This window comes from Amaranthus tricolor, chromosome 2 (genome assembly GCF_026212465.1).
Source record: "Amaranthus tricolor cultivar Red isolate AtriRed21 chromosome 2, ASM2621246v1, whole genome shotgun sequence".
Taxonomy (NCBI): Eukaryota; Viridiplantae; Streptophyta; class Magnoliopsida; order Caryophyllales; family Amaranthaceae; genus Amaranthus; species Amaranthus tricolor.
This window is the reverse complement of record NC_080048.1, coordinates 32,355,017-32,376,584: the sequence shown is the minus strand read 5'-3', so window position 1 is coordinate 32,376,584 and position 21,568 is coordinate 32,355,017. Positions and strand designations below refer to the sequence as shown.

The 21,568-nt window shown below is 31.5% G+C and overlaps 1 protein-coding gene across 1 annotated transcript; it reads left to right on the top strand.

Annotated features, from left to right (window-relative positions):
- Positions 1 to 6,788: 6,788 nt before the first annotated feature.
- LOC130805367 (protein ALTERED PHOSPHATE STARVATION RESPONSE 1-like) lies at positions 6,789 to 12,606 on the top strand. Its single transcript, XM_057670135.1, has 4 exons — positions 6,789 to 8,468; positions 8,574 to 8,737; positions 10,084 to 10,307; positions 11,391 to 12,606. Exons 1-4 carry the CDS (start codon positions 7,037 to 7,039, stop codon positions 12,118 to 12,120), a joined length of 2,550 nt encoding a protein of 849 aa, XP_057526118.1. The 5' UTR covers positions 6,789 to 7,036; the 3' UTR covers positions 12,121 to 12,606.
- Positions 12,607 to 21,568: the final 8,962 nt, after the last annotated feature.

Genomic DNA, 21,568 nt, shown 5'->3' with positions numbered 1-21,568 from the left:
GATGGTTGTGGCAAACCAAAAAGAATACATGTAACTAGTGGAAGTAAGTATTACCTGTTTCATACAAAACAAGTACAAATAATCCATTCAAACATACTTCTTTAACGTAATAAATGTTAAATTAAAAAAATAAAAGAGATTGGTTTGTGTGTATGATTTAAAAATAGAGTTTAATGAATGTGTAAATAAAATTAAAAGAAAATAATAGATTTTTAAATAAAAAATAACACTCTCTTTATTCCTTGATGAAGTTCTCACTAAGAATGTTTATGAGAATTAAGAAAAATAAAATATTTTAAATGGTGAATATATTATTTTATTGAATAATAAATTTGATGGAGAAAAAGTGAAAACCATTAACCATTTACAAAATATTAAAAGATAGTTAGTGGAAAAAAAATTTGTAGACCACAACTAATAAAAAAATATATTTTTGTAAAGTTAATGAAAAACATGTGGGGATTATAAAGAATATAAAACTGTTAAAATGAAGTTAATGGAAAATATGCGGGTCTATAATATTATTAAAATATTAAAATGAGAATAAATCAGGTTATTTTTGTTCAAAATTTATGATATAAACAAAAAAACTCTTTGTAGAAATAAAAAAAATAAAACATCCAAATAACAAATGAAAACCTTTTTAACGAACAAAAAAGTACAAAATAAATAAAATAATTCAAAATAAAAATCAATGCAAATTAAAAATGACGAAAAGAGTAGTTCAAATATATAATTCACCTCCCCCAGTTCCTCCTTCTAGCTCGTTATTTATGGACAAAATAATTGATGATAATGGTTTCAGAAGGAGAAACTGATAAAATTGCATCGATGCGACAAATAATTGAAGCATATATTCAAGCAAAAATGTCGTTGTCGATATCTTTTACTATTTGCTATACATCATCTCAGACATGGCTAGGAATATTATTGTTACCCAATACTTGTTAGTTGCTACATTTCTTTTCATATATATTTTAATATTAAATATTTTTATTTTGACTGAACGAATAATTATGAAAATTACATATAAAAAATTAATGTTTAAAAAGATTAAAATAAAATCTCTTATAGCTATATCATTTTTATTGCACAAGTCGAAATCATCGAAATAAGATTGCAGCTGAATAATATTACTATTCAAATGTACCAACTATTATGGAATATAGATAGTATATTGAAGTAGGGCCATTGTTTAGGGAGATAGAAAGTACTGTCTAAAGTAGGGATGTTTGTCCACTTTAAGTTTTTTGATTTTATTAAAGCGAAATTTAAATTTTATTTTTGAAATATATATTCAAGACAAAATATATCCATATGAGATCTTGTTAAATTCATTTTGATGCAAAGAATTTTAATATACATTTTTTAAAATTTTTTTATTTTGCATACTATGAGATATCAAGACTCAAAATTTACTTTGAAATATGTGAAAAAGTAAAGTGAAAAAAAAAACGAAAAGAGTAATTAATAACTTCATTGTATAACGACATGTTAAACTTTGCTTATTTAATTGTTTTACATTACTTGTTTTATTACTATTTTTTAGCAAACAAAATTATGTAAATGTCTATTTTGCCTTTACTTTTGACTACCCTTTACTTCATTAACTTTATATATATATATATATATATATATATATATATATATATATATATATATATATATATATATATATATATATATATATATATATATATATATATATATATATATATATTATATAATTAATTTATTAATTTATAAATATGCTTTACATAATTAGGGATTTAACAAGAATGTGTGATGTGATGATTTACAAAATACAAATTATAAGTGTTCATAATATATGGTGGTTAATCATTAAAGAGGCAATTTTGATGTTATGATTTTTAAGGATTTTGTTGTGATTATGTATATATATATATATATACATAGGAATAAAAAAAGGTAAATGACACTCTCAGTATATATACATAGAAATGAAATATGGATTGATAAATGAAAGCATGAAAATAGGGTCAAGAACATATAGTTTATGTTTTAATTATATTATTTATAATTTGATTTGATTTAATTTAATTGATATTTGGGTGATCACATATACGTTGTGTTACGACTTTTCCATCACATATATATATATATATATATATATATATATATATATATATATATATATATATATATATATATATATATATATATATATATATATATACATATATATATATATACATATATATATATATATATACATATATATATATATATACATATATATATATATATATATGTATATATACATATATATATATATATATATATATATATATATATATATATATGTATATATATATATATATACATATATATATATATATATATATATATATATATATATATACATACATATATATATATATATATATATATATATATATATATATATATATATATATATATATATATATATATATATATATATATATATATATATATATATATATATATATAACTGATTTTTGAACAAAATGTTTTGTCTTGGGAGGCGCGCCATGTGCCTTCGTGGTTCAGATGCGTTTCGTTTTGCTGTTTTACTCTCGATTGAATTAAAACTCACTTTAATGCTAAAATCAATTAAAATTAGCAAATGGGTGTTAAAAATTATGAAATTTGGTACCCACGGTAATTGATACCTTCTGGATGCATTGGTGAAGTCGAATTTACTGTTTAAAATTTGTAAATTGTCCGAATTGAGCTGAAAAGTTACTGGTTGTTTTTTTTTTTTGGAACTAAGGAACATTGAGTTTTTATGATTTAACATTTAATATTATGAAGTATAGTGATGCCTTGATGGCATAGAGTGGATTTGATATATGAACACATACTACTACGTGATCTTTTGTGTGTGTGTTTGTGTTTAGGACCTCGGTTCATATGAGGTTGAAATACCGCATGTGTGGTGATTGTGTATTGGATTGTCGTGCTATTAAGGTACACACTGAGACTAGACCTGATCATGGTTGGCCCGACCCGCAGGCCAGGCCCCGCCCGAAAAAGTGAGGGTTTGGGTTCCAAAATATGTCCCGATGGGCGGGTTTGGCCAGAAAATAAGTGGCCCAAATTTTTTTTGGACGGGTTTGGGATTGACATTTGGCCCGCGGCCCGGCCCGGAAAAGAGTAAAGAATTATTAATATTCTTGCAATATTTTATTTGTTATGAAGTTTGATGTACTAATTCAATTATTAATATTCTTAATTATATGTAATGAAAATTACAAAAGTTATATATTAATAATCTTTGCAATGAAATGATTCAAACAAGATATCACTTAATTATATTTCAACTTATAAATAAAAAAAAATTAAACAAAAATTAAGAGTAAAAAATTAATAATGACATTTTTCTAAGTTGCAATTAATTGGAAAAGGAAAAAAATAATATTTTAATTTTAGTTTTATTGTATGATACAATTAAATAATATATAAAATAGGCCCGCAAGCCCGCAAAAAGCCCGCATATTACGGGTTTGGGTAGGAACTTTTAGGCCCGCAGTTTGGCCCGGCCCACATCAATGGGCAGTTTTTCTCACTCGGCCCAGCCCGACCCGGTTTTTGATCACCTCTAACTGAGACCATATTTTTGTAATTGGTTATGTAGAGTATGTTATGTTCATTCTATGATGTGATGTTGTATATCACTTAAGGCTTAGACACCTTAAATAATTTGAAAGGAGTTTAACATACAACTTGAGGATGAATGTGTTGTTACCCTAATTGGGTTGGTATAAATTAGATTTGGTACCCTCATAGGATTGGAATTATTATTATTCGTTCCCATGGCGGTTTTGGATCATTACGGTCACCATGGAGATATGCATACTTTACCTATAACGACCCGAACAGGACGGGCAACGTCTTAGGTCGGAGGTTGCCTTGGAATTAGCTCTCCTATGTGTATTCCTCCAAAATTTGGTAACACTTTGACGACCCGAATAGGAAGGGCAACGACATGAATTGGAAAATTGGAAAGTCGAACATGAATTAAAATTCTTAGAGCCTTTGCATGTTAGGATGAACTCATTGCTTGTATGTAACTTATATAATGAACTGTATGAAGTCTCTAAGATGTACTCGTTTATGTTCTTTGGAACGTACAATGATGTTGTTATTTGACAACTAGTAGGTTGATTGCAGGTGGGTTTGGAAGAGTGAGAAGTGGACACTACAATCTGTAATTGAACAATCCGATGAGTTTTATTATTATTATTATATGTTTGTTGAACTTTTATTTATTTTTCTATCGCAAGTACTTTTACCTTATGGACATTAAATGGTTTTGAGGAGGCCCCAGAAGGTTCTCGAGTTGTTGACTTTTAAAACTTCCGCCGGCTTATTATTATTGTTGTCATTTAATTATTTCTTTATCACTAGAACGTCGTCGATCCTAGAATCCGGTTTAACTTAAATGTTCAACATGTATCCTTGAATTCATATTTATATGTAAATATCTGCTTCACTTTAACTCGATCATTACATCAATTCAATAGCCCAAACAAACATGAAACGCCTATAGTCATTGGATTGTAGGATATTTAGAGTAAAATACGTATAAAAGTTAAGTAACAAGTACTATTAAAATAGTGGGACAAATAAAATATTTAAAACTATAGTCCAAAGAAAAACTAAAAAAGTAAATTAGAAGAGCAAAAGAAAATAAAAGTAGTAGAGTTTATTTCTCTCATCAAGACTAAAACCTTATTACTCTTTTAAAAGACATGATCCAACTTACGTCCAAAAATATTTACTTTTTCCCTTTTTCTTAGTTTATGTGAAAACCTTATAAGTAGCAAATTAAGAAAAACATATGGATAATGTTATATAAATTATTATTATTTTATATTAATTTAATTTATAAGAATCAAATCTTATTTCAGTTAGACGAGAGATTTTTTTTTCATGTAAGATTTTATGATCGACTTCACCTAATTATACTTTTACTTAGCCTACCTTGTAATAAAGAAAATAATTTGATTTTAATAACTAATTTAAACTAAAATTTTGAAACAAAATAAAAAATATAGATTATAAAAAACTATTGTTCATGTTTTCATATGGCATGGTAAATAAACTAAGGGGAAAAGTAGAGTCTAGGAAGGTCAAATTTCTTTGATGAAGACTTCTGTTTGATTTTGCATAATTTGCGTTTAGCCTACCAAGTACCAATCCAAATCTGAGTTGAACTTCTCTATCGACCAAACGGCAACACCTATCACTAAAGAATTTGACATAATATATCCTTCAAATTTCAATCCATACTCCATATTCCTATCATAGTTGCTAAATCCTACTTTAAAATCAAAAATTTCTATTTATAAACACTATAAAAAAAAATAATAATAATAAAATAAATAAAATTAAAATAATAAATTAAAATAATAAAATTTTCTCTCTATTAAATCATATCAAGTAGGTATTTGAGGTATAATAATAATAGATATTTGGGGTTGTTAAATAAGATTTTAAGGGACAAATTTGAGATTTATCAAGTAGGAATTTAAAGTATATCATTTAGGTATTTGAGATACATCAACTATGTATTTGAATTTTACAAAGTATGTATTTGAGGTATACAGTAGGTTTTTGAGCTGTGAAGTAAGAGTTTGAGGCATATCAAATATGTGTTTGAAATGTACCAAGTAGGTATTTGGGAGTTGTCAAATAGGTGTTTGAGGTATACTAAGTAGGTATTTGGGATACACCAAGTAGGTATTTAGAGTATACCAAGTAAGTGTTTGAGGTCCGTCCGGTAGGGATTTGAGGTATACTAAATAGGTATCTGGGGTATATGAAGTAGGTATTCGGGGTTGTCAAGTAGGTGTTTAAGGTATATTAAGTATGAGTTTTCATATGTAAAATAAATGTTTGAGGTATGTCAAGTAGTTATTTGAGATATGTTAACTAGTTCTTTGAGATATGTCAATTAAGTGTTTGGTATATATTAAGTAGATGTTTGAAATATGTCTAGAGTTAAAGAGAGGGAAGTTAATATATGTTGTTTTGCTTACAAGAATCAGGCAATTAAATAAGTTATTCATGGATTTTATTATTTTTTTATGAATTTAATAGTGAAAATTAAATTGGATAACAATAAAGGTAGCCATAAGTAGTTTTATGCACAATAAGAATAAAAGTCATGGACAATTTGATGAAAAAGGAAAACCACCATTATATTTGCTGAAGAAGAAGAAGAAAGGTAGAAAGGGCATGTTTTTTTTTTTTTTTAAAAAAAAAAGTGGTATTTTATTTTATTTTATTTTATTTTATTTTAGTCTGTCCAATCATCTTTTTAAAAGACAGTCTTAAATTATAATTAATGCATAAATTCTTGTACGAGACGGTTTCACTGTGAGATGTGCCCCACAATTGGGTCTCACTGTGAGACGTGCCCCACACTTGGGGTCTCACTGTGAGACGTGCTCCACACTTAGGTTGAATAGTCCAATTATAAAAACTTTTAGCATAATGAGCCTTTTGTATGGACTCGTCTCATGGTGAGACGATCTCATACAAGAGGGGCTGTAATTAGTGTTTTAAAATAATCAACTAGAAAAATATGCTAATTATATATAAAATTCGTCTCATGGTGAGACGATCTCATACATGACGAACTGGAAGACAAACACTAATTATCGTAAATATACAACATGTAATATTAATCTTTAATTTACTGGATTTAAGATACCTAAACGTCTGTTATGAGACTTTTTGTTATGACGAAATTTCCATTTATATGCGACAATAGTTATCATTTTTGCTACCCATTTCTATCTCTTTTCCTACCTTTGAACAGCAGCCTTCTTCCGTTCTCTTTGCTAACTCCTATATGCCTAATGCCTGTATACGCCTTTCCCGACTACAATCTCTCTACTATCAAGTCTCAAACATTTTATCCCCTTCTATCTCTAACCCTAATCACCATGATTTCCTTTCAGATCTAAAAAAGACCCCGAATTATTCTCCCATAAACCCTATCCCAATTCAAAATCCCTAAAAAATGGGCTGTGGAAGTTCAAAAATCGATAACCTTCCAGCAGTAATACTTTGCCGAGATAGACTCCAATTCTTATCACAAGCTCTTCATCAACGCTACGTTTTTGCTGAAGCCCATTTAGCGTATATTCATTCACTGCAAAAACTTGGTCTTTCTCTTCGTCATTTTTTCGACACTTCTTATTCTATTCCGTCACTTTCTCCGGTACTTGACCTCCCTCCTGAACGTAAAATTGCAGTTAATGACCCGGGTTCTAATTCGGGTCATCATCTGTCTCACTCTAGTTCTGGGTCCCATCTTCAATTTCAATCTGATTCTGAGGATAAAGATGATCATGACCATAATCATCATATTGATTCGGGTTCGGATTCCGATATGGGTCATAAATTATCACCTCAAAGTGGGGTTGCTATGATGAAGTATGAGGAAAGCTCCGATAATTCTGTTGCTGGTGGTGGGTATCCGTATAACTTTAACTTCAACCCGAACTCATATTTGTATTCGAATAACGGAAGTGGGTTCTATATTAATAATGGTAATAATAATAATGTTCATATTAATTATATGAAGAAGCATGTAACGTCTTCTGTATCTTATGAGCTGAAACCAATTAGTTATGAGACGCATACTGTTCAATATGGTGATCCTTCTTCTTCGAATTCAAGTAATTATTACGATTATTTTGGTGGTGGTAGTAATAATAGTAATTATATTTATAATAATTCTGGTATGGGTATGAATTATGGTGGATTTAATGGAGCTCCACCGGGGGCAGCGGGTGGATATGGAAACTTGAATGGTGGCCCACCACCTGGGAATCAAATGGGGGGTCCTACTAAGCAGGTTGCTCCGTCTCCGCCACCGCCACCGGCACCAACAACTTCGTCGTGGGATTTTTTGAATTTGTTTGAGAGTATAGAGAATCATTATCCACCTTATACACCAAGTAGGGATTCTTGGGAAGTAAGGGAAGAAGAGGGGATTCCTGATTTGGAGGATGAGGATAATTATGTTCATGAGGTTGTTAAGGAAGTTGATGGAAATCATAAATTGGCGGAGGATAATAGTGCTGAGAGTAGTATTAGTACTCTGGGCGAGTCAAAATTCGACTTGAAAATCAAGTCAAAAGGAGTGGATGAGGAGGTTCTGAGTGTTAGTGATGAGGTTAGAGCTAGGGTGAGTGTGGGGATGGAGAGTGTGCCAGTGGAGTATGAGGTACATGTGGTGGATAAAAAGGTGGTAGGAGAGGAGGGGAAGAAAACCAAGCAAGGAGGGAAAGGCGGCCGCGAGGGAAGACCGGGTTTTAGGAATGTATTTGATGTTGTGAAGGAAATTCAGGTACAATTTGAGAGAGCTGCTACATCTGGGAGTGAGATTGATAAGGTTCTTGAAGTGGGAAAACTTCGGTATCAGCGAAAGAATGCTGCTTACCAAGGTTAGATTATGGGGTTTTAAGATTAGTTGTTAAATTGGAATTTCAGAAAGTTATTGCTATCATAGTATTTGATTTTGATTGATTTTTGTGTGGTTTATTGAACAGTATCTGCGAAGATGTTGAATGTGATTACTCCATCATTACCATCTTCGTCGAAAGATGAGCGTGGTTTGGACCTTGATGAGGATGTGCAATTGAGATCAGTGAATCTTTCTGCTACATTGCAAAAGCTTTACCTTTGGGAGAAGAAACTCTATGAAGAAGTTAAGGTATACCAAATTGTATTTGCTCAGTCTTGTGAAATTGTTTATAACTTCCTCTGGATTTTAATAGTTGCTACAGTTTTTATAGCAACTACTGCATCAACTGATCTTATTTGGTATATATTTCTCCATGTATAATGTAAAACATAGTCAAGTCAAGTGGGATCGTGTTTGATTCGTTTTGATGCATATTTTCATAATATTAACTTCTAAGAATTTTTTATCATAGCGTGAAAAACAGAAGTGTAGCGGCTATTAAAAACGAGAGGAAGTATTTAGCTAACTAATACATCAATTATTTTTCTGATGTTCAGAGTTTTGCCAAATTGTCTGTGTTCAAACTTGTGCTGTTGAATGTCATTTTTGGGTTCTATTGATCATTCCTAAACTGTTGTTTGAGATTGCTGAGTATTATGGTATTGTTGTTTCAAAATCAGGGCTTTTTTTACATTTTGCTGGTAAATTTAGAAACAGTAGCTTGCCGACTAGTGGATTTCTCTTGGGCATCATGAGGTGGTGTTATGATCAAGGCTTTGGCATTATTGTTGTTCATATGCTTTTGTGTTGAATAAGCGAATGCAATTTTGTATCAAGTTTTGTATTGGAAGGAAGTGTTACCTTGTGGGTATCATTCTGCTCTTCCTAAACTAATATTCCTACTTTCTTGTTGACTGTGTCTACCTGTTATTTACTTGGTCAAGATATGGAGCACAAAAATTATAATTTAATGGTCTTGGTTATTTTTAAATTCCACTTTTGGAAATTTTGGTCCATGGTTTTCTATTTCTATATCTTAATAATTCATGATGAAGTTTGATTATTAGCTGCAACATGTTATATGATATTCAGTCTACTAAAATTTGCCATTGAACAGTACTAGATTTATGCTTACTCAAGCTACCAAATGTTTAGTACTGTTGGTGCTTCTGTATATATGTGTAGTGATCTAGGAAGATCTAATGTTAATCGATCGAACAATGGCCCATCTTAACTTAGGATATACGCAAAGGTTAATCCATTTATGTGTGGCTTGAAAGAAATTAGGTCGAATGTCATTAATCATCATCGTTGGAATCCCAGAGAAAAAAGTTTGAAATCATCAGCATCATACCAAGAAATTTATCTAGTCAATTCCTTTTACATCGGTCATATATGAACAAAATTAGGTGGAATGTCATCATCTAAACACATTTTGGTTCTGATTTAGAATTTTCCTTTTCCTTGCTGGGTTTTTGCATACTTTTCATTTAGGCCAATTATTGGAACTGCTAATATGTCTTTTCAATGATCTCTTGTACCATATTTTTTATCTTTACTCCTGCTCTTACTGCAATCCCTCTTTCTTCTTATAGGCTGAAGAACATATGAGGGTCAAGCATGATAAGAAGTTGGTCAAATTAAATCATTTATTTGAAAAAGGTGCTGAACCCCACAAGATTGAATCAATAAGAAATGAGGTGAGGGGTCTTTCCACAAAGATCAAACTTGCAATTCAAGTCGTTGATAAGATCTCAGCGAAGATAAACAAGGTCAGAGATGAAGAACTGTGGCCACAATTGAATGAGTTAATTCAAGGGTATTTGTTCTTTATTTATCCTTCTGTTTATTCTTTGCCTTTGTGTGTTCCATGCCAGTAGTTTAATAACACAGCCTCCTAAAGAAACAATAAGTGGACATATTACTTCTTTATAGCCTGCTGCTGCTTTTCAACTTTCTCCATTAAGCTTATAAAAATGCAGTTTATGAGATGACTTTTGTCCAGATATATATGAGACAACAATTAATAGACATGGAAAATATATGTAGCATGATATACATCATGGGCTGACTCTTGCATACTCTTGTAAAGCTGCATTAGCTTTCTGGCCTAGAGATTTGTACTTGTGTTGTTGGGTAAAGATTAATAGTTGTCGGGTTTCACTAAATTTGACTATCAAAACTTTGAGGCTAATGTAGAATTTGAGCAAGTTCATTCTTGAGAAAAATCTTGCCTACTAGTTTTTATGTTATTTGAAGTGAATGATGATATTAATTATACGAGGGTTCGTTGACTGACATATTGGTACTCAGTCGAGGTTTGAAGCGTCTCCTAGTAACACTGCTTGTCACGTAAGGTCCATATATTCCAATTCAAGAATTGTTTTTCTTCCTATCTTTTGATATATATGTTTACATTTCATTGTAAGGATTTCCAATTGTTTCAATTACTTGGTATTGCAATTAAAAATGATCAGAGATATTGTTCCATGTCGTTCATATCTTGCATAACGGTGAAACTTTTTATGTAGTTTGGTGAATTTACACAACTGTCTGTTGCATCAGAACTTTTCCAAGTTAATCCTTTATAGTTTTGCCTTTTAAGACTACTGGGCATAAAATCTTAATAGAGTGATTAGATTTTATATTTGGGTTTAGGGGTTCAAATTCTAATGATCTAATCAGGTCCATGCTATTGTGCCTTATCTTTCAACCTTTTTTGGGATCTTGTCTTAGGTTTAAACTTGTTAGTTTTCTGTTCAATTATTTTACCTTTTTTATAGGGAACAGTGGTTTTCAATGCTTTTAGTTTGTGATTAATTGTTAAGTACATGGGTAATTCATTACATCCCTACGATCTAGTGGAGCTAACCTTTTGTTTTTTTGATTTTTGAAACTTCAGCCTAAGTAGGATGTGGAAAGCTATGCTTGAATGCTATCATAGTCAATACGAGGCAATTGATGGGGCACGGGGTTTAGATGTGCTCGCATTTCCTAGCAATCCAAGTGACACTCATTTAGAAGCATCCTTGCAGCTTGAGCATGACCTATTAAATTGGACTTACCGGTTCACAGAATGGATTGGGGCTCAAAAGGGTTACGTCAGAGCCTTGAATTGTTGGCTTCTGAAATGCATCTTATATGAACCCGAAGAAACAGCTGATGGGATAGCTCCTTTCTCACCTGGGAGGGCAGGAGCACCTCCAGTCTTTGTAATATGCAACCATTGGAATCAATCATTGGAAAGATTGTCGGAGACTTCTGAGAAGGATTTGATTGATTCAATGCGGGTGTTTTCTTTGATGGTTTTCCATTTCAGAGAACGAGACAAGGGAGAATTAAAGCAGAGGATGACCGCGAATAGGGATATGGAAAGGAAACTCAAAAACTTGGAAAGAGAAGATATGAAAATGCAGAAAAAGATGGTTCTAGCTTCCGGTGATTCGGATGGTCTGTCTATGTCTGGCCATATTGTTTATCCGAGTGACACTAGCAGCAAGCCTAATTTACAGGCTGGTCTTCGTCATGTATTCGAGGCCATGGATAAGTTCACATCTGATTCCGTGAAACTCTATGAAGACCTCCTTCAACGCAGTGAAGAAGTTGTTCGTGAACGCGGGAGAGTTTCATAGTTAATTATAATAGAAACCCGTCTGTATATCAGCACCTGCTTGTGCGATCCTGCAAATGGTTGACAGATGAAATCACCTGCTTGAGTGATCCGGCAAATGGTTGACAGATGAAGTATAATTGCATAAATTTTTGTAGCAATAGGACTGGTCTGGGACGTAAGTCTTGTCATTGTAAGTTATCCAGAAATTAGAGCAGTATTGTATATAGAAATTTTTAGGCATCAGGTCGACCTGAATCAGGTATTAGAGTTGATTTTAGTTGTACAGAATATTCAAGACAGACATTAAGGCCTATTGATTTTATTTGCAAGAGTGTATACTTGGATAGGAAGTTGTGGAACTGGTGGATATAATTTTTTGTTCTCATTCACAATAAAAAATGGATTCATTCATATTAAATTTGGTGCAATTTTATGTTCATTGGTGTGTTCACAATTATGTAAAAATTAGGAAAAATTGATATTAATAATTTAATCTTTTATCTATTCGCTATGAATATTCTCACATTTGGATTACTTTTTAATAATTTAACCTTTTTCCTTATTTTGCTGTCAGCATACTAATAGGGCATGCTAAAAGCAAATTTAGAGTAAAGGTTGAATTATTATAAAATAAAGGTTATGCTGCTAGCAAGCTAAAGACAAAAGTTAGATTATTAAAAAATATTTTAAAGGTAGAATTATTTACGGCGGATGAATAAAAAGTTATAAACACCTTACTCAATACTGATCTGATCATCGAGTGACTAACTTTATTTGGTACAATTAAAGTTACGGGGATGACAAGGATGAAACGACTTCAACGATATAGTAAACTCATTCTCATTCGTTTGTAATAAATAAATATATTTGTTTGGTCTTGTTTAATTGTTATATTAGGGTTTTCAAGTAATACAGTGTACAATTTAATCTATTAATATATTTAAATACACATACATCTAAAATTATAAATGTTTGATATTTAAAAATTCACAAATTATTGTGAGAAATAGTCTCTCTAAATATATGGACTAAATAACCTAATTAATACAAATTAAAGTGAAAATAAGAATATGACCAGACTTTTGGTGAAGAAGTAGTTGCAAGTACAACCAAGTTCAAGTATTTGAGATCGATTATTCAGATTAATGGAGAGGTTGATGGAGATGTTAATCATTGAATACAAGCGAGTTGCTTCAATTGGCGAGCATCCATTAGAATACTATGTGATAGAAAGTTTCAAAGTAACTTAATAGGTAAAATTTACCGAGTTGCAATCAGGCTTGCTTTGCTGTATGGGACAGACTGTTGGCCCATAAAGAAGACTTTTGAACATCAGACGACGAAAATTACAGAAATGCGTATGATGAGGTGGATATGCGGCAATACAATGATGGATAGGATCAAGAACCAAGAGTTTAGATAGAAACTAAGAGGTGTCCCTATTCTGCAAAGATGCGTGAAAATAGATTGAGATGGTTTGGGTATGTGCAGAGAAAGAGTTTTAACGCACCAGTGAGGAGGATTGAAAGCATCATTGTGAAGGGTAAGAGAAGTTGAGGAAGACCAAAGAGAACGTGGAAGGAACAGATAAAAAATGACTTTCATATGATCTACGCATCTCTGTGGAACTGACTAAGGATAGAAGTAATTGGAGGAGTCTTATCCATGTCTTAGACCACCGACCCCCTTTCGCCTACCAGTTGATGTTTTTGTTTTTGTCTTTGCCTTTTACATATCATTCTTTTACTCGTTTTTATCTATTTATTTTATTTATCTACATGCATTTAATTTATTTCCACTTTGTTATGTTTAAGGGCCAAGTTTGTATCGTAAGATACAAGCTAGCAATTTAAGTTTTACTAACCTTTTTTGTTGTAGGGACCTATCATTCTATGGATTAATCTTGAGCCGGAAAACTCTTTGGCCGCATCCTCCTTTATGGGTATGGGTTGCCACACTTATTCCCCTCCAGACCCTGATCATAGTATTTCTATGGGAAGAATACACCGGGTAAAATGATGACGACTATAATTTATTAAAAATAGAAGACAACATTTAAGAAAACGTTAGTCAATGAATAATATTATAAGTACAACTATTACATTTATTTAGGACGAAAGAAAGTATCTTGTTTATTTATTTTGCTTCTTCTCGTACTCGTTCATTGAAGTACTTTTGTACATTTATCTTGCGAAATTGCAAAAATAGAAGAATTTTCTTATTTGGTTTGAAGCAACTCTATATGGTGACTTTCCCTCCACTAAAAACTTATTGTTCCTCAATACTTGGCAATTCCTGCACTAAATGAAAAACTAATTTTACATCCATATGTAATTATATATTAAAGAATTAAAGAGATTTTGACTAACATATAAGTTTGATGGGCCTACTTTTTTTTGTTACCAATTGATTTTAAAATGAAACCTCATAGAATTTGGTGCATCAAACTCATATCTTATAGAATGTTCTTATGTAAAAATCCAATAACAAATATATTTATTATTATTTGAAAATTTTTAAAAGCCTTTTAATTTAAAATTAGTGGCGGAGCCACATACAACATATTGGGGTAACCCAATTATATTTAAAATTTTGCAAACTTGAAATTTGAGATATGAAATTATTTTTCTTGTAAACTGATTTTTGTAGCCCGCTATCATATCATAATATAAAAATATTGAAAAATTTTAAGTGTTATCTTTTAAAGAGGTATGACAAATGAAAAAATATCATCGGGTGTGAAATGATTACATGTCATATTTATTAATTTTTTAGTAATAGTATGACTAAAAATGGTCAATGAATAAATTAAAACATATAACATTAATTAAGAAAATAAATATAGTAAAAATTTTGACTTAATGCATGTTTTGTCTCAGTATGGAAAATAAGAAAAAAGATAATGTAAAATAGATAATAGTTGATTACATGAAAATATTTATCTAATTTAGAAACTAATATTATTTTTGTTTAAAATTGGAACTAAATTAGGTAAAGTATTTGCATAATTTACTATAATAATTTTATTTAGTTAACTAGAATTTAATATGTTCAATTTAATGAATAAAAATTGTGTATTGGATAAATAATTTTATAAAAAAGGTCAATAATTTATTTTGATTTTAAAATGTCGTGTATTTAATAAATTGAATAACGATAGTTTATACTTACATTATTATTTAAAACTATTTTTGTTATATATTTTGTATTAACAAATTCTTGTACGAATATCTATACTAATAAGATTATATTGTTATGCTTTGACCCCAATAAAAATATTTAATTTTGATTCAATGAGATGGGAGAACATAGCTTTTAATGTGAAGAGAATGATTATGTGGAAAATGAGAATTTGTGTAAGTAAATGATAGCCGTTAAATAAGATTCAAATAGTAACATGTCAAAATCAAGAGGTGTTTTATATTTTTATTTGGAGTCGAAATGAGCCGAAATCACATGCGTATCTCTCATGGTTTCATATTTGGCCCAATTCATTACAACTTGGTATGGAGAATTTCTAAGACCAGGAACATTAAAGAGGATTCACCTTTCTCTTACTATTCTTTTTCTTCCTCTTAACTATCCTTTTGAATATGTAAAAGAAACAACAATCCTCTTAGTCAAGAGAATTGGTCATAATCCTATCCATGAAGAGAATGTAGATGGATGCAAGAGAATTGAATAGGACAAATAAAATGACGGCATTCCTACATTGAGAGGGAGAAAAAAGAGGAAAAAAAAAGAAAAAAAGTATTTGGGCCAAGAGAATTGATGCACTTGGCACAATTTGATTAGTTGAATTTAAGTTTGATTTTTTAACAACGGTATTATTTAAAACGATCATAAAAAAAAGTTAAAGCAAAATTTCAAAATAATTTCACCAACGACTCTATTTTTTTTTCTCTATAAAATGAACCTAAATTTACCTATATTTCACACACTTTAATTTTTCGGTCTTTTCTCTCTCTTCTATACTATCCATCTAAACTCATTTTCTTGTTATAATTTCATTCGCATTATCATATCCTTAATTATGAATCCAAATAATCCAAATTATGGAATAAATTTCATCTTTCTATAATTTCAAATACACCCCCTTTTGATCCAAATATTATCAATAATTCTCAATTTCAAGCTGCTTTGCAATGGTTTGGTTCTCAACCTAGACCTTTGAATCCAACTTTTCAACAATCTTCTGAAAATAATCCATCATTTTTCGTTTTCGAAACATTTTACTCAACAAATGGAGCATTCACCGGGTGGTGAAGGTTCTTACAATGCTACTCGGACTTTGAAATTAAGGGCAACAAGACATCTTGATGATATAGAAGAGGTTGATGTTGAAGCGGTTCCACGAGAACTCTTTGTCGCAGCTAAAGAGAAAACCACACAAAAGGCAGCTTAGAGCGTTGCTGAGGATAATGCAATTGTTTCGGGCTACATCAATGCTGGAGGAGATGTAGTACGAAACACAAACATAAGAAAGGCCGACTTATGGATGGAAATCTTTAAACATTATGAGATTGTGCGAGCTGAGAATCCTGGGGAAATTCATGAACGGACCTCAAAGTCCATGCAACAACGTTGGGATCATATTAACGGTAAAGTTTCAAAATGGGTGGAGGTTTACAGTTATGAATTACGCCACAAAAAAAGTGGAGAATCACATGCAGATATGGAGAAACGTGCCTTTGAAGTTTACCAAAAATCGAATAACAGTAAACCATTTCAGTTGATGCATTGTTTCAATATTATGAGAAAATTTGATAAATGGAGCCCTGAAATAATACAAGTACCTTTCGAAAGCGGAGGTAGCAATAAAAGATCAGGCTTGGATACACCAATTGAGGAAGCGGCTACTGCAACTAGACTTGACGGCATAAAGAAGACAAAGCGCAAAGGAAAGGAAACAGCTACCTCTTCAATGTCATCAGTGAACCTCGGTTCTTTCAATTCATCATTTGAAGAACGTGCTTCCTAGAGAAATGAATTAGGGGAACGTATGCTAAACCTGATAAAGGAACGAGGTGAAGAAAGAAAAAAGCAAAAGGAGAAGGCGAAAAAGTTTAGGATATTAAGTATGTTGATGACTAAACCTGTCCTTGATAAAGTTGAAGCGGAAATGTATCGGAAGCTCAGGGACGAATTCAATAATAAGTTTAATCTTTGATTAATGATTTGAATATTAATATGGATGTTGATGGCTAAACCCATCTTTCTAGTTGTTGTTTTTATTTAGTTAAGAGTGGTTTTTCAGTTTTATTAACGTTATTGTAATTTGTCTTTACTAAGTAAGTTATTTTATATTTATAGTAATATCTGCTTTTAATATTATTGTCCCTTTATTAAAGTATTTCACCAGAGACTTGTTAATTCATATCAGGACTTGTCACTTCATATTAGTTCATGCATTGTAATATCACCTATCAATATGAAAATATTTCACCAGGGACTTGTATGTGGATACCCTCAGTTTACATTATCGTTTTTTCCAACAAAATCCGGATGCATGTATGCGGCAAGGCGATACTGCTCTTCATAAAAGCACTGCAGCCATAAGGATGTTAGCATATGGATGTGCAACTGATCAAATTGATGAGTATCTAAAACTTGGTGCTACAACGTCGAAGGAGTGTCTTGCACTTGATGGTATAATTGCGCAATTTTCGGCATAATATCTTCGAAAGCCAAATACTGAAGTTCTCCAACGTCTTCTTAGAGAAGGGGAAGATAGAGGATTTTCAGGTATGACATGGAGCATCGATTGCATGCATTGGGAATGAAAAAATTATCCCGCTGGATGAAAACGGATGTATCAAGGAAGATTTAGAACAACGACTGTAATCTTAGAAGCCGTTGCTTCTAGAGATTTATGGATTTGACATGCTTTTTTTGGAACACTAGGATCTTGCAACGACATAAATGTACTACAGTGTTCACCGATTTTTGACGACCTTCTCAACGGTCGAGCTCCACAAGTCCAGTTCGACGTGAATGGAAATACCTACAACAAAGGGTACTATCTCACAGTTGAAATTTATCCAAAATGGGCAACCTTTATTGACGCCATAACCACTCCCCAAACCCATAAACAAAGGTTGTTCACTCAATGTCAAGAAAGTGCACGAAAGGATGTTGAACGTGCCTTTGGTGTAGCTCGATTTGCAATAATTTGAAAACCTGCTTTAGCATGGAGTGTGCCAATGCTATGGAAAATTATGATGACATGTATCATTATCCACAATATGATTGTGGAAGACGAGTGCGATACTTATGTTAATTATAAAGATCCACAAGAGTTCGCCCAAGAACAACCTGAAAATGTAGCAGGATCATCAAGCTTAAATGGTACAACATTTTCTGTCATACTCGGACGATATGATGATCGTAATTTTACGACACTCTTAGCTACAAGATAAGAGATTCATGATAGACATATAGATATGTCTTTGAAGAGTGATTTGGTAGAGCATATGTGGGAAAAGTTTGGAAGCTCCTATGCAGACTAATTTTCAATAGAAAAACGTAGTAGTAATTTTTTTTCTTAAAATTCTATGTTTTCCGAACATTTAATTAATGTATGTACTTTGTTTCTTTAAGTTATAAAATATGAAATTATGAATATTTTTTTGTGGGTTGCAAGACTAATAATCCGCTAATTAATTAATCATACAAAAATTGAGTAAATAATATTTATCATTCAATAATTACACAAATTACAATTATTAAATTTGAATAGGAAAAAGAATGTTTGGTGGGGCATATATGAGTAGGAGAGAGAAAATGAAAAGAGGATGAAAGAGTATACCTTGGATGTTGGACAAATTAAAGGAATAGAATGAGGAAGAAGATGTAAATAGTGAAAAATAGTATGGAGGAAAGAGAAAATGATGTGTCAAATGGAGAAAATAAGATAGAATTGTGAAGAGGATATATTTGTCCTCTTCATTGTTCATGCTCTAAATAGAAGTCTTCTTTGCCAAATAATTGAGGAAATTGAGATATATGCCTTACAATACAAGTTTGGAGTATTGTTTAGAAGATTTTCCATTTCAATGATTTCTTCACACTACCTCAAATCAGGTTATTATGAATATCATTATAGGATTTACTAGATCATCATCATCATATCCAGTGTATCTCGTACATAAAAAAATATGGCCAGGGTCTGGGGAGGAAAGGACGGCGGCAACTCATACCCATAAAGGAGAGTGCGGCCAAAGAGTCCCCCAACTCGAGAAAGATTAACTAGATAAGATTCAGCAACTGATGGGACCGAGAGCGGCTGAAGCTAACTCCGCAAGTCTGCATCTTATCACATACGAGCTTGACCCTTAGACATAAAATAGATATAGATAGAATGCATATGGATAAAATAAAATAAAGTAAAAAAACAATTAAAAATGAAAAGAAAAACAATAATAATAATAATAGTAATAGTAACGAAATTAAAATCTAACTATTCCATGATCAATTGTGCCCTTAAACAACCTTATAATATACTCACCTAATCTAAAGTTAATCAAATATTACTTCCTAGTGGGGCATATAGTGAATTCTTATGAACTACGAATTGGTCATATCAAGTGATATTCTATGAGTGAATCAATAACAATTAAAGACAATATCGGATAAATAATAATAAATCATAATTTAAATCTAGTAACATGTTCAATTATAATAATTCTTTAATATTTTCACCTCTATAACCCTAGTATATATCTGGAACATAATATAAGATAAGAACAAAACAATAATGAATGAACACGTATTATTTAAAACTGTATATGAGGCATTAATTCCTAGAAAAAGACTTTAGAAAAAAATCGACACAAGGGCTTTATATGACTACCTAAATCAATAACAAAGAAAGCCACATCAATTTTATGAAGTTACAATAAAATATCCTCAATCTATCTCAACTTTGTGAATATTCTAAAGGTAACATTGATGACTCTTTCGATTTGCACTTGTTAAGCGCTCAACTAAATCATGATGTCATTAGTCATTTTTAGGGGTGTTCAATGGGCCGGGTACTTATTTTGAGCCCTTATCCGATCTGTTTTTAAAAGGGTTTTGTAAGGGCGAGCTAAAATGGACCAGGCCAAAATGGGCTATACTATAATCAAAATGAAGCGGGTTATAAAATGGCTCAATAAGGGCCGAAAACGGGCATTTGTAAATAGCATAATTAATGTATAATTTAAATATTATAAATGACAATGTCAATAAAATTATTAATATTTTTTCAATTTAATTATTATAAGTTGATAAATGGGGATTTAAAAAAATTTTAGTAGTAAAAATGGGCCAGGCTTTGGCCCATTTAAAGCCCATATTAATTTTAAAAAGCCCTTATACGATCCGACCCATATTTACTTAAGCCCGACCCGACCCTTATCTAACCTATTAAACAGCCATCATTTTGTAGGCGTAGTTAAATATTTGGTAAAATAATGCAATTTGAGTAATGTGATGCTTTGGTCCTAAGTTAAACAAGTGTTCCCTCCACTACAACGAAGACACTATGATTATTTAGTTTAATCACTTCGTTCTTCCTTACATCACCTTTAAGAAAAACAAACTTATATTATCGAAATTGCTCTAAAATAAAACAATTATTTACTCAAGAAATTATAGGAGAATTTATAATTATTTTGCTTAATCACTCATTTTCATATTTTTCTGAACAATACCATTTTCACTTTTCTTTTCGTCTTTTTATTTTTCTTTTGATTCTTATTGTTATGAATAATGAATGAAAACCTCTCCTTTTAGTTTTGATTTTAATTATATTTTATTAGGCAAATGCGCAGGGTATAAATGTGGTTAAGCAGGTGCCTCCAGCTTGCTACACATTGTCCAAGGCAGAGAAGGGGGCATTTTGTGAGTCTTTGTATGGCATTAAGATTCCGTCTGGGTACTCATTCAACATGAAGAGATTTGTAAACCTAAATGATGAGTTGAAGTTGGGAAGCATGAAATCTCACGATTGCCATGTAATCATGCATGTTTTCTTACCAATTGCAATCTGTTGAATACTGCCAAAACATGTGAGATATGCTATTACCTAACTATGTTCGTTTTTCAACACTTGTAGTAAAGTTCTTGATCCCTTTAAGCTTGATGCTCTTCAAGTCGACGTGATTGTAACTTTATGCAAGTTTGAAATGTATTTTCCACTTTCTTTTTTTGACATAATGTTTCATCTTATTGTCTATCTCGTTAGTGAAATCAAGCTTTTGGGTCTAGTTTTTTTAAGGTGGTGTTATCCTTTTAAAAGGCACATGGGAAGTTTACAAAACAAAGTGAGGAATCCAGCACAACCCGAGAGGAGTATGATTCAAGGCACTGTGAGCGATGAGATTAGTAACTTCATAGCCGAGTATATGGCCATGGCAAAGCCTATTGGACTTTCCACCTCTCGACGTGAAAGAAGGCTTAAGGGAAAAGGAACAATTGGCTCT

What these genes read in the sequence shown, in the direction of transcription:
- LOC130805367 (XM_057670135.1), top strand. Translation starts at nt 7,037, where the DNA reads ATGGGCTGTGGAAGTTCAAAAATCGATAACCTTCCAGCAGTAATACTT. An exon ending in AAAGAATGCTGCTTACCAAG is followed by an intron (nt 8,469 to 8,573) that starts GTTAGATTATGG and finishes TTTATTGAACAG; the next exon opens with TATCTGCGAAGATGTTGAAT. An exon ending in AACTCTATGAAGAAGTTAAG is followed by an intron (nt 8,738 to 10,083) that starts GTATACCAAATT and finishes TTCTTCTTATAG; the next exon opens with GCTGAAGAACATATGAGGGT.